The sequence below is a fragment of the Vulpes lagopus genome, chromosome 2, assembly GCF_018345385.1.
Source record: "Vulpes lagopus strain Blue_001 chromosome 2, ASM1834538v1, whole genome shotgun sequence".
In the NCBI taxonomy this organism is placed as follows: Eukaryota; Metazoa; Chordata; class Mammalia; order Carnivora; family Canidae; genus Vulpes; species Vulpes lagopus.
Window position 1 is genome coordinate 58,179,124 of NC_054825.1, and position 14,765 is coordinate 58,193,888.

General features: G+C 35.5%; 1 protein-coding gene across 1 annotated transcript in view; it reads left to right on the forward strand.

Moving 5' to 3' along the window:
• ADAM10 (ADAM metallopeptidase domain 10) overlaps nt 1-12,051 on the forward strand; it is a 130,719-nt gene extending 118,668 nt beyond the window's left edge. The window contains exons 15-16 of the mRNA XM_041743624.1: nt 7,838-7,964; nt 9,789-12,051. Coding sequence (XP_041599558.1) covers nt 7,838-7,964; nt 9,789-9,883 — 222 coding nt within the window. The 3' untranslated portion in view covers nt 9,884-12,051. The remainder of the gene's footprint in view (nt 1-7,837; nt 7,965-9,788) is intronic.
• Nucleotides 12,052-14,765: the final 2,714 nt, after the last annotated feature.

Genomic DNA, 14,765 nt, shown 5'->3' on the forward strand with positions numbered 1-14,765 from the left:
TCAGGGCTTAAGTATCTGGGTCTTTTAAAAGCTCTTTAGCTCTTTCTGGTGAGGTGCCAGGACTGAGAACCAACCATTCATCTAGAACCAGGGAGTCAGCAAACTATGACTTAAGAGCCAGATCTAACCCACTGCCTATTTTTGTATGGCTCACAGGCTAAGAATGGCTTCACATTTTTTAAGTAGTTGAAAAAAAATTGAAGTAATGTTCCACTGCAAATTATGAAATTCAGATTTCATTGTCCATAAATAATGATTTATGGGAACACGACCACACCCATTCATTTATATATTTTCTGTGGCTGCTTTTGTACTTAGAGTAGTTGCAACAAAGACTGTATGGCTCCCCAAATCTAAAATACTTATCTGACCTTTTAGAGGAAATGTTTGCCAATGCCTAATCTAGAGCATTGGATCTCAAAGTGTAGTCCCCTGACCAGCAGCAGCAGCATTGTCTGGGAACTTGATAGAAATGCAAATTCTCAGGCCTCACTTGGAGCCACCACGTCAGTAGTACTGCGATGGTGCATGCTTAAGTTTGGGAACCATTATTTTAGTCTCTGCAGTGTAAGGACTCCTTGTTCAAAGGCTTGTGACAAATTTTCTACTCTGTCATTCTCAGAGGCTAAAATGGAGGTTGGGGTGTGGACCTTCTTCATAGCCTAGTACAATAGGCCACATAGCTGTCACTTGTGAAACTTGAGCAACAAAACTGCAGTATTGTTACAGGGCTTAGCATATGGTAAGGATTCAGTATATATTTGGTAGATGAATGAAGCAGATTTCTTAAATGTCATAATTTATATGGAAAAGAATAAAAATTGTGCATATTATCTTAACTTTGAAGCTGTAATATCATCAGGTTTCTCTCAGTGGTATTTTATCCTGCTGGCTGGGACTGTGCTTACAGTAATTAAGAGATTAGTGGCCAGTTGCTTTCTGCTTGGCAGATTGCTGTGAGGGGAGGCCCATGGGGGTGTTGTGGGTTGGAAGAACATTGAGTCAAAGTCTAGACAACATTATATTCTGAAGGATAGAAGCAAAGCTTTCTGCCTCCACGGGACAGCAAAACCAGGATCACCACAGGAGTGGTGGGCCCAAGAAGACTCTGTGAGCCAGAGGAAGTTGAGTGCATTTGCTGAGAGTGAGTTGTCAAACGCTGAAACATTCACTGAAATAATTATATGGTTGAGTTTTTCTGTAGATTTTTTTTAAAGATTTTATTTATTTATTTTAGAAGGAGAGTGTGCATGCATGTGCTTACTCACAAGAGGAGAGGAGGTAGAGGGAGAGAGAGGGAAAGAAGCAGACTGTGCGCTGAGTGTGGGGCTTGCCTCGGGGCTCGATCTCAGAACCCCAAGATCATGACCTGAGCCAAAATCAAGAGTCAGCTATGTAAACGACTGTGTTGAATAACATCTGTCTGTTTCCTATGTAGATTATTTTCTTAGGCTTGATTTAGTGCTTGGTAACTGCAAGGCTGTATTTTAACCTTTTGGTTATCTTTTCTTTGTCTCTGAAGTTTCACTTAACACCCTTGTATCTATAAAGGCAAGGGTTGGTGCATAATTTATACTCCTTAAGTGTTTGTTGAGTAAATGATGGCTCTCCTTTCAGATTCTAGCAAGTGGACAAGTGATCTTTTCTTAAAGATGAAACACATATTTTTCATTTATTAGCCTGGTTTGATATTCTTTCCTCCGATTTTATAGCATGTATAAAAGAGAAAAGCAATTTCACATTTAACCAATTCTATGATAATTTTCTTTTAAAGGGAGCATTAAAAAAATACCCTTCTCCAAAGGTGGCCATATTTACTATAATCTCAAGTACACCATTGTTTTGTTTAGTTTTTCTTGCTGTCTTCTCACCACTGTGATGTTTCATTTCCCCACACACTAAACTCTGAAGAGCTGCTGTCATTGTCACTAAAACATCTCAAGCTGTGGGGTTTTGAGATATGTAGTTACCTGTAATATTTGGAGGAAGTCCAGGAACACTGCTAAAAGGGACTGAAAGTTCATAAGGGCCTGGGTACCGTATTTTAGTAAATGTCTACTGATCTCAACTGGACCTTCAATTTTTGACTTTTGTTTTCTATGGTTATAACCATTACTAAATCTAGGGTTTCTCTCTTACCTGCTTTTGTTACTGTCATACTACTTGCATCTGTATTTAAGACTTTTTAGTACTAAAAAACTAGTATCAGATATCAAAATCACCATTTTTTATTCTGTATGAGCCTTGTTACATTATTTCTATGTGTGGGTAATCTAGAAAAAAACAAATGAGCTATTTAGAAATGCCTAAGAAAGTTGGTATTTGGAATAGTGATTTACCTGTAATAACTAGTCCCAACAGGTACTTTTTTTGTGGGATAGATGCTGAGTTTATAGGATATAAATTCAGGGAGCTCATAGTCCAGTTTGGATTAGAGAAGACAAGAACACAGAAATTTCATTTCTGCCTGGTGTTTTCATAGAAAATAAGGAAGACCTAATTAGGGAATATCTTTTGAAGGAGGTGATGCCAAAACTAAATTCTTAAGGACTACTAGAGGGTCAGATGGATGTTTTATGAATAGGGAGCACCTAAGAAGTCACATAAGTATGAAATTTTTTAAATAATAAATGTTTGGTTTTACATTTTTCCTTTTGAAAGTGTGATTATCCTTTTTTTTTTAATTGACAAAGTAATGCTTTTTTTTTTTTTTTTGACAAAGTAATGCTTTGAAAAATAAGCCACCTTTTCCCTGTGAGGCCCAGTCTTCTCAAGATGATTTTTTTTTGTATTCTTCAGAAAAAATACCATTTCAAGAATATATCTTTCTTTTTTTTTTTTTTTTTTTTGAGAGAGAAAGCGTGGGGAAGGGCAGAGAGAGAGAGGGGAGGAGAGAAAGAATCTTTAGCAGGCTTTGCACCTAGTACAGAGCCCAACATAGGGCTCAATCTCACGACCCTGAGATCATGACCTGGGCTGAAACCAACAGTTGGTCACTCAACTGACTGAGCCACCCAGGCACCGATGATAGATAGATAGATAGATATAGATATTCTAAAGTGGAATATAATATACTTGTTTTCTACAGTCATATATGTGGAATCATATCTATACTTTGTGGTACTTTATTGTGCTTAAGATTTGTTTTTTTTTTCTCTCTCCTGTTTAATGGTTTTAGAGATCCTTGGTGGGAAGCTTTTGAAGAAGGATTTTACATAGAGGAATGGCATAGTCAGTTCCATATTTTAGTAGTTGTAACACTGGTGACCATGTGAAATTGATTTTGAACAGGGAATACTGGAAGGAAGGAAATGTGTTAGAGGAATGAATAGACATACAGGTCCAGTAGCTAGCCATCAGCCTGAAAGTAGTAGGAAAACCATTGATCCTTTGTGCTTATGGATTGGATTACATGGGACATTATACTTCCTCCCCAGAGGGAATTTGGGAATGTATAGTAATTGTCAAAGTAACTGAAGGGCTCTACTGGCACTGGATGGATAAGGGCTGGGAATGCCAAATTTCCTCTATTCCTCAGAATGGTTGCATACCACAGTGCCAGCATGTCTACACTGAGTAAGAGGCACTCATCTGCATCATTGGTGTGCTTATTTAAGATGCAGTTTCTTGGGCCCTCCATCAGAAAAACTGAATTGGAATTTGTAGAGTTGTGGCCTGAGAGTCTGTGTTTTAATAAGCATGTTAGATAATTCTTAGATCTAACTCAGTGATAGGAGCTATCCCTTTAGCATATGAGTGCTGATGATTTGAGCACCTTTTCCCAGGCATAGCACTCTCTCTTTCTACAGCTTCTCATATATACTCAGTTTCTCTGAAAATTCTCAGGCAGGTAGGATAGAGATTTAGAACTGAAGAGTTAGTGTTGGATGCTATCCATTTAGGTATGGATTCCAAACAGTTATCCTGTATGTGGGTATAGAACAGGTTGACAGACGACGGCCCATGGGTCAAATCCAGTCTGCTCTTGGTTTTTATAAATGGTGTTTTTTGGGAAAAAAAAAATACAGCCACACTTATTTGCGTGTTACGTGTGGTGGCCTTTGTTCTAGAATGGCAGAAATGAGTAGTTTGACAGAGACAAGCCTAAAATATTTGTTGTTTGGCCCTGAATAAAAAAAGTTTGAGACCAGTGGTTCTGTCTTAGCTGCATAATGGAATAGTCTGGGCAGCTTTAAGAAAATTATTGATATCATAGTCCCATCTCTTTGGTGCTGGGATTTGGTTTGAGTATCTTGAGTTTTAAAAGATTTAGGTCATTCTAATGTGCAGCCAAGGAGAACCACTGGTATAGTACAGACTGGTGATTTCAGTTCTTTATGTATTTTATTGGGTCAGAGTGTCAGAAATGCAGACAGTGGAGGGAGAAAAAGGTTCTACTTCATTAGGTGACATATTTAAAAAGCTCTGGATGATAGGGACAGGACAGAGGCTGTACATATAGACTATGGAAAATTTATGTCACAAGGGAAAGGAAATATCCTAAAGAATCCTAGGGAGAGCGATGCTCTGGAAATTATTTTCTGTTGAAAACAAAAGAAAATTTTAGAAGATTCTCTGGCAATTTCAGTAGGATACAAAAAGTGGCCTTGAAAAGTAGATTATAAACTTGTGGTTTCCAAGCAAGATCCAGCTCTGTAAACATGTCTTGTATTGTCTGTATATTGTTTTTAGAAATTTTGAGTGAGGTGCCAGCATTTAAAAATAGATTTCACATAAAAATTGAGATTTGTTAGCTTCTTTTGAAAAATCTAATCTTCAGCAATAAGGCTGAATTGCATTATATCTTCCCTTCTCCCTTTCTGAACAGTAAATTCCTAAAGCCATTAGATGAGGGCAAGGAAGGTAGGCATCCATGCTAGGTGTGGGGAGCTGTCATGGCATGGAGCAGAGTGTTAGAGCCTGAGCAGAGTAGGGAGGGTATGGAATGGGGAAGAAGACCAATATGAGATATTAAAGCCCAAGCAAGGTAAGAAGGACACCTTGCTGGAGGGGCAACTGGCTTGGGGATATCAGAGTACAAGAGTTATAAGGAGGGTATCTACTTGGGAGGGGCAGTTGTAAAGGGAACCAAGGCTCCTTGGAGAAATGGCTGATTCCAGGGTTGGGACAGGGAAAGAACAAGATAAAGCTAGAATTAATTGTGTCAGAAAGTTAAGTGTTCAAAGACTGATAGGGACATGTTCAAAAGACACAGTATGATAGTAACAGATTATAACCTGTTGAGTAAAATAGGAAACCATGAGGGAATAATAACGTATTGTGCCAAAGTGAGCAAATGAGGGAATAATAATGAATGAAATGACTAAATTGAAAGTTTGATGAAGAACGTGATATCTCTATAGCTCCAAGTTATGTCCCTACAAAGTACTCATTGACTATAAAAAAGAGTATCTTTGTGGTGAAGTTAGGCAGATAACACCTTAACCAAGTGATCAAGTTAGCCATAAGTAATGAGATAAAAAAAAAAAAGGTGTCTCCTGGGATCCCTGGGTGGCGCAGCGGTTTGGCGCCTGCCTTTGGCCCAGGGCGCAATCTTGGAGACCCGCGATCGAGTCCCACGTCGGGCTCCCGGTGTATGGAGCCTGCTTCTTCCTCTGCCTCTCTCTCTCTCTCTCTCTCTCTCTCTCTCTCTGTGACTATCATAAATAAATAAAAATTAAAAAAAAAATGTGTCTCCTGATAGGATGCAATGAGAACAACACAGCATCACTTCTGTGATCTTACTAAATATGACCAAATCTACTCATAGGGACACATCCAAGAAACCCAAATTGAGGGACATTCCAGTACTAAGTAACTGGCCTATAACCTTCAAAATGGTTAGGGTTATATAAACTGAAAAAGACTGTGGAACTTTTCCAGATTGTAGGAGACTAGAGAAACACAGCAGCTAACTGCGCCACGTAATTCTGATTGGATGGTATTGTGACAAATGGTAAAACGTGATTGGGGTCTGAGGATTAAATGGTAGTAATTTATCAGTGCTAATTTACTGATTTGGATGATTGTGTTGTGGTTATTTGGAAAACCCCTTATATTGTAGAAACTATATGCTAAAATGTTTAGGTATATAATAGGGCATCATGCTAGCAATTTACTCTCAGATAATTCCAGATTTTACAAAGTCCTTTGTATTAGCAACTTTTCTATAAGTTTGAGATTCTTTTAAAATAAAACAGAATTTTAATAAAGTTTAAATAAAACTTAAAAATATATTGGGGTGCCTAGGTGGCTCAGTCAGTTAAGCTTCTGCCTTTGGCTCAGTTCATGATCTTGGTGTCCTGGGATTGAGCCCCACATGGGGTGGGTGGGGGGTGGGGGCTAAGTCCCTGCTCAGTGGTGAGCCTGATTCTTTCTCTCCCTCTGTTCCCCCCGCTTCCCTCTATCTCTTTATTTCTCAAGTAAATAAAATATTAAAATATATATATACATATATGTATGTGAAAGGCTTTATGCACACATGAGAAAATGGCTTGGGGTATTTTCCACAACATGTATTTTTATTTTTGTTTTTATTACTTTAATTATTTTGTCATTGCTGATAAAGAAAGCAGGATAGAAATAGTAGGCTGTTGTTATAAGACTCCTTATCATAGAAAATCTTTAATGGGAGTTCTTGAGTAATAAGTAGCAATAACTACATATGTATTATATGAGTTGGTGTTAAGCCAATGTAAAGCTTATAAAATAACCTTTTAATAAAAGGTATAGTAAACATCATACAAAATACAAAAATACTTTGTTTTATATTACTATCTTAAAATTTAAATATTTTGAATTGCAAAATAGAATTTAAGAATAGAAACAGTAATTTTTCTATAAAATTATACCAGTAATTTTTGAAGTTTTTTTTTTTTTGTTTAGCTAATTGATTTGTTTAATATGATTTAAGTTAGAAGAGAAATTTTTAGTTCCTTCTTAGACTAGGTAAACTTTCCTTATAGAATATGTATATCCTTCCCATTTTTCATATTAAAAAGGACTAACCTTTAAATAAATATATATAATAGATATTATGATATAAATAATGAGAACCAAGATATATAAAAATAATTTCATAACGGTAGTCTGGGGCTTAAATTCTGAATGAAATGGACCAACTAAGCCACCCAGGTGCCCCTAGAAGTATAATTTAAAGCAAGTAATAGTCACTAGGGATTGTAAAAGCAAACAGATGTGGTTTATAAGAGTAATAGGCCCCCCCCTCCAAAAAAAAGCCACAAAGGGAAATAGTCAAACCAGGAAACAATAACATGGAAAAATACAATATAGGGGTGCCTGGGTGGCTCTGTCAGTTAAGCATCTGCCTTTGGCTCTGGTCATGATTTTCTAGTCCTGGGATCCAGCCCCCCCCCCCCCCCCAACACACCTTTGGGCTCCCAACTCAGTAGGAAGTCTGCTTCTTTCCCTCCCTCTGCCCCTCCCTCCTGCTTGTTCTCTCTCTCTCTCAAATAAATACAGTCTTTAAAAAAAAAAGAAAGAAAGAAAATACAGTATAACTATGTGCAGAATGGATCCTAGTTTTGCATGTGAGTTTATCTGTGTATATGACCAATATAACCAAATCTAGAAAAGAGACTGAAAGGAAAGATTGAATGTTTTTATTTAGGATGTGAAATTATGGGGAATTTTTTTTCCCTTTTTTACTTCTAATATTTAAAGAAATTAATCTACATTTGCTTATATATGGTATCTGTAAACTTCCCAAATAACAAATGTTCTTCACAAATTAAAATGTAATGTATATAATTATGTAATATAAGATATCCTAAAATATTTTACAGTTTTTTCATTAGAAACATTTGTTTATTTTTAGGCTTATTGGTGGGCAGTATTACTTATGGGAATTGCTCTGATCATGCTAATGGCTGGATTTATTAAGATATGCAGTGTTCATACTCCAAGTAGTAATCCAAAGCTGCCTCCTCCTAAACCTCTTCCAGGTAAGACAGTTTGAGCAAGATATATATTTTTATAACTTAGAACCATTCAGCAGGTAGAATTGAATGATAAATGAGTCTTACTATTAATATTAAATTTTACTATACTTTCTCTTTGAGAATGAGATTAGTGGATGAATTACTGACTTTAAAGTATGTTTTTTATCAATTCAATCTAGCTAATGGCTGCCAATTTAATGCTAATCTGTCTCAAGTCACTAAAAATATTTAGATTGTTAGACAGTTTAGACAATAAATATTAGACAATTTTATTTTTTGCCTAATACTTGTTTTCTTTTTTCTTATTTTTCATATTCTAAAATCTTCTTGTTTTTAGGTTTTATTGTGATAGGCTACTTATAAATGATTAATTTTTCTATTCTAATAGCTATACTTTTATTGTTTCTAATGTTGCTCTTGAAATATTTTCTGGCACATAAATTAATTTTCCCTAGGGGTGATGCTTATGCAGGAATAGAGATGATGTCCTGTGGGAGGGGCTTAAGATGGTGGCTTCAGTCACCAAATAACCATAGTTTTACTCTCCATCTCTGAAAACAACTCAGGTTTGGTATTCACTCATTACCTCTGTCTCATGGAGGTTTGGCATGGGGAGGAGGCTTTCTTTAGAGTAGCTCCAGGATTTGGAGAAGAAAAGGATTAGGAAGCAACTGCTCCAGATTATTTAGTTCCCATCTATTTCTCAAGGTTTTTGTGGTTTCTGGCTGCCCTTGGAATGCCTGTTCCAGAACTCTTCATTCTAGGTGTGGGACAGACATGGTGCCATAACAATGGCGGAGGAGAGTGAGAGCTAAATGACAGGTGTCCCTTTCCTACCATCCACAGACTTCTCATGAAGCCTCTTGCCTCAGGCCAAGTCTATTAGCCTGCACAAAGTAGTTTAAAACTAGGGGTTTCTTATAATTTTTCCCTCAGCTGCTTCCCTGAATTTACCTATCTTGAGGCAAGAGAATGCAGTAGTAGTCATACTTGGGATAATATCTTGGTGGGAATCAGAGGAAATTTGATTTTGATGTCATTGCTTTTTATAAATTGACAGTGTTAGCACTGTAAAACTTATATTAATTTCTTAGTGATTTTTAAGGACCACATGACACTCTTTAGGTATGTTACCAATTATGATCTCATATAATATAACAGTTCTTTTACTTGATTTCACTTTAAGCAAATTCCACCTTCAAAAACTTAAAAAGAAAAACAAAAACAAAACCCAACAACCCTAGCCATCATTGAACCCTCCCAAAAAGCACTTTATATGAATTGTCATATAATCCTCACAGATTATATAGATAGACAATATGAGTTCATTATTATCCCTGTTTTACATATTAGGAATCTGAGTTTCAGAGAGGTTAAGTCATTTGCTCAAAGACACTGTGTAATTTATTCCTCATGAATTCTGTCCTCAGATTTCATGTTAATCTGATAGTTGTGTCTGTTGAGCACTTGAAATGTGGCTGGTTTATATTGAGACATGTGGTAAATATAAAATACCAGACTGGGAAGTCTTAATATACAAAAAAGGATGAAATAGTTCATTAATACATTTTTGTATTGATTATGCCTTGAAATATAACATTTTGCCTACATTGGATTAAGTGAAATAAAATTATTAAGATTATTTTGCCTGTCTTTTTGACTTTTTCATTATAGCTACCAGAAGATTTAAAATGACACATATGGCTCCTGTTGTATTTCTGTTGGCTAGTGCTGATCCAGAACCTTTCTTACTGAATTGGCAACTTTGTTTTTTTAAGATTACAAGGCACACAACAAATCCGTTTTACTTTTGTTTGTGACTCACAGGCACTTTAAAGAGGAGGAGACCCCCACAGCCCATTCAGCAGCCCCAGCGTCAGAGGCCCCGGGAGAGTTATCAGATGGGACACATGAGACGTTAACTGCAGCTTTTGCCTTGGTCCTTCCTAGTGCCTACAATGGGAAAACTTCACTCCAAAGAGACACCTGTTAAATCAGCATCCCCAAACTAAACCCTCACAAATAACAGTCGAAGACAAAATGGCAAGAGATCATGTCCTCAGACCAGGTGGAATTACTTAAATTTTAAAGCCTGAAAATTCCAATTTGGGGGTGGGGGGGGTGGAAAAGGAACCCAATTTTCTTATGGACAGCTATTTTTAACATAATGGCACAAAGTCTTAGAATATTATTATGTGCCCTGTGTTCCCTGTTCTTCGTTGCTGCATTTTCTTCACTTGCAGGCAAACTTGGCTCTCGATAAACTTTTATCACAAATTGAAATATATATATATTTTTTTCAACTGCCGATCAAGGCTAGGAGGCTCGACCACCTCAACATTGGAGACATCACTTGCCAATGTACATACCTTGTTATATGCAGACATGTATTTCTTACGTACACTGTACTTCTGTGTGCAATTGTAAACAGAAATTGCAATATGGATGTTTCTTTGTATTATAAAATTTTTCCGCTCTTAATGAAAAATTACTGTTTAATTGACATACTCAGGATAACAGAGAATGGTGGTATTCAGTGGTCCAGGATTCTGTAATGCTTTACACAGGCAGTTTTGAAGTGAGAATCAATTTACCTTTTTATAACGATGGAGTTGGTTCTGATTTTCATCTTGTCTTCATGCAATGGCTGCTAAGAGCACAGGAGTGACTGCGCTGAAGAACACAGTTAAGTGTACAAACTGGACGTATGCATCATACTGCTTCAGAGTCCGTTCTTACATAAACGTCTGATTTCTGCTTACTTATTTTAAACTTTCTAATTCAATTCCAGTTTTGAATTGATAGGTGAAATTTTATTCACGCTTTGGTAGAAATTATGTCAATGAAATAATTTTTTTATCTGTAGCCTGTTACTTGTGTTTTTTATATCTAAAGTATGCTAATTATGTTTTTGGTTTTCTCCAATATGGAAAAGAAAAGCTGTGTCTTTTATTTTATCAAAATATTGGAATAGTGTTTTCAGCATACTATCACTGATCATTGGTAACCACTAAAGAAGGATGATTTGTTCAACTGTAGTTAAAATTGTAGATAGGCCTTCTGACATTTTTTTTCCCTAAAATATTTTAACAGCAGTGAAGGTGAAACAGCACAATGTCCCATTCCAAATTTATTTTTTAAACAGTTGTAAATAATTGGCTTTTTAAAGAAAGAAAGCAAAAGCATTTAATGTATTAACAGGCTTATTGCTATGCAGGAATGGAAGGGGGCATTACAAAAAAGTTTTAAGCTTGTGACATATTTATTGCTTCTGTTTTCCAACTACATCACTTAAAATAGAAGTAAACGGCTATGATTTTTCTGGCTTCACATAGGAGGCAAATTTAGGAAACGTTGAAAAGATTTGTGTTTTGGCTTTTTTTTTTTCCTTTTTGTTTCTTAAGAGTATAAGGTTTACACAATCATTCTCATAATGTGACGCAAGCCAGCAAGGCCAAAAATGCTAGAGAAAATAATGGGATCTCTTCCTTGTAAACTTGTACAGTATGTGGTGACTTTTTTCAAAATACAGCTTTTTGTACATGATTTAGAGAAATTTTGTACATGAAACCCCAGATAGACTATAAATAATTCTAAACAAACAAGTAGGTAGATATGTATGTAATTGCTTTTAAATCATTTAAATGCCTTTGTTTTTGGACTGTGCAAAGGTTGGAAGTGGGTTTGCATTTCTAAAATGGTGACTTTTATTCTGCAAGAGTTCTTAGTAACTTCTTGAGTGTGGTAGACTTTGGAACATGTACATTTTTTGCTTGTAATGTTATCCTGTGGTAGGGTTTTGGCAGGTACACACTGCCCTATTTTATTTTGAGTCTAAGTTAAATGTTTTCTGACAAGAGATACATGCACTGAACTCTTTCCACTGCAAATCAAGATGTGGTAAAACAAAAGGATCAAGACAAATGAGATCTAATACTACTGTCAGTTTAATGTCCACTGTGTTTTATACAGTATCTTTTTGTTCACTTTGGAAATTTTTACTAAAAATTGCAAAAAATAAAGTATTGTGCAAAGATGTAAGGTTTTTTGAAACTTGAAATGCATTAATAAATAGACTTGATGAAATCAACTTGAAGGTTCCATACTCTTTGAACTCTGAGAACTATCAAAAGGATCTTCCCACAAGGCAGCTTTTCTTACTTAGAGAATTGACTCTTTCCACACACATACAGTTAATTTTATTCCAGGGTAGTAGTCCATGAAAAAAATTTGTGATTAGATATCTCTGTATCTACACACAATGATCATTTAAAAAAATATGCAGCTAATCTCAACCGCTTTATGTTATTTCTAATCAATATTCAAAATGTTTAAAAGTCTTTGCCTTGGTAGAAGAGCAGAGTCATCTTGGAAATATATGCAAAATTTTGAATACTAAGTACCTCATTTATTTTAAAAGTCTCTTTTAGTAGTTAGTATGTTTTAAAATTTGGAGCCACATTTTTCGGTTTTGTCAAATTCATAGCAAATAAGGAAAGAACTGACATTTCAGTCTTAACTAGAAGAAGAATTATAAGCCCAGACTGGTGCCCTGCACAGAATAATCTGCCCCAAAACCATTCATTCTTCTTTCTTTTCTTTTCTTTTCTTTTCTTTTCTTTTCTTTTCTTTTCTTTCTTTTCTTTTCCTTTTCCTTTTCCTTTTCCTTTTCCTTTTCTTTTCTTTTCTTTTCTTTTCTTTTCTTTTCTTTCCTTTTCTTTTCTTTTTCTTTCTTTTCTTTTCTTTCCTTTTCCTTTTCCTTTTCTTTTCTTTTCTTTTCTTTTTTCTTTTCCTTTCCTTTCCTTTCCTTTCCTTTCCTTTCCTTTCCTTTCCTTTCCTTTCCTTTTTCTTTTCTTTTCTTTCTTTTCTTTTTTCTTTTCTTTTCTTTTCTTTTCTTTTCTTTTCTTTTCTTTTCTTTTCTTTTCTTTTCTTTTCTTTTCCTTTCTTTCTTTCTTTCTTTCTTTCTTTCTTTCTTTCTTTCTTTCTTTCTTTCTTTCTTTCTTTCTTTCTTTCTTTCCTTCCTTTCCTTCCTTCCTTCCTTCCTTCCTTCCTTCCTTCCTTCCTTCCTTCCTTCCTTCCTTCCTTTCTTTCTTGACTATAAATAAGTAGTATTTGTTAAATGAGTACGCATAGTCGTTACTTTTTTTTTAGTTATTTTGATTTACAAATATCAAAGTATATATCATGCCTAATCTTACTTGTTCATGAAGCCATTAATATTAATTCAGATGATTGCAAATTTGTTTTTACTTAAAATTGAATGCTTAAATTTGTTTAGAATGTTTTCCCCCCTCAGTTATCTAAATCCTGGCAAAAACTCACAACAAAATCAATAAAATAAATTATTAGAGTATTTGGACTTAGTGTTGCCCATAGCTTCAGGCAAGATCATACAGTTTTGGGGAAGGACATTTTAAAGGGAAGGACAGACAACTTTACCTGATCAGACACATCTTGTTTTCTGATGTGTTTTCGGCACTTTGTGTGTTGGATACTTCGTTTTTGTCATATTCACAGACTCATAAGAACTAACGGTTTCTCCAAATTGAGCAAACATTTTTCTCTGTCCATGTGGCTGGTACATTTTAAGATTACTGATGATGATTATTTCTCCAAAGATAGAATTAGTGTCCTGTGCAGTTAGTAGGTGATTGTGCTTGAGAAGGCTTTTAATTTCTTGTTAAGTATTTCTAATGGAAAGTATAAAAGGGGGGTGGTGGTGTCAGTGTAGTAAGTGCATTACAGAACTGGACATGCCATCTTCAGGGATAGGAGAGGAGATGTTCATATTTAAAAGGTCCATATTTAAAAGGTCAGTGCTTGCCCAAACTGGAGAGGAAGTTGGATACAGTTTTAAAGCAGCTGCCAGGACAATTCATCTTTAAGGAAGTCTAAATTTGCAGTAAGTTATAGTTTCTTGAAAAACAGTTTTGACTTCTAAGTGATACATATGATCAGTTTACCCCACAGAGCTTAGCTTCAGTTTTGGGATTTCTGGTTTTATGTTCTTGATTAAAAACAATTTCCATTTAAATATTTTTCCATTTAATACCAGTTTAGCTTTTCCATGATCGTTTCTGTATCCAGCCCTTCATATTATTAGGATACAAAATGAGCCTTTGTGTGCTATATTGCGATGTTTGTGTAAAATATATACACATGTGTACTATTTTCAGTAGAAATTCATATATTTTATAATTGAGAAGCTCTTCAGATTGTGTGTTCTCTCCCATAAAAAGCAATGGGATGCTAGGTAAAACGGAAGGTTGAGCAAAATATTTATAGCCTCTGCTCTTTCCTAAAATCTTCACTGAAGTCACGGTGACTGGGGAAAGAAAAGAGCATAATCCAACAAGGATAAGGAATACTGAAGCAAAGACAACAAGAGCACAGGTTTTGAAATAGAAAAGCAGGGGGACATCCCCAGGCAGACCTAGGGAAGCCAAGTCCTAAGCCAGCAGTAGAAACATGAAAATAACCCAGTGTTCCCAGTTCAGATTTTGGGAGATAGCCTTCAGTACATTTTTCTGTGCATGTGTTTAAAAGCATAATATGGACGCTTCTGTACCCACCTTTCATCTTTAACAATATATTGATACCTACATCATTTTAATGACTCTAAATATTTCATTTTACGGGTGTCTTTACTTACATTCTTAAAATTAACCAGTTCCCTCTTGTTTGCACATGTAGGTTTTTAGATCATTTATTATTTAAACAGCCCTACAGGGAAAATACCTAAACCTAATAAAATAAATTCCCAAAAGTGGAATTGTTGGGCTGAAGGTTTTTTAGAGGTCATGG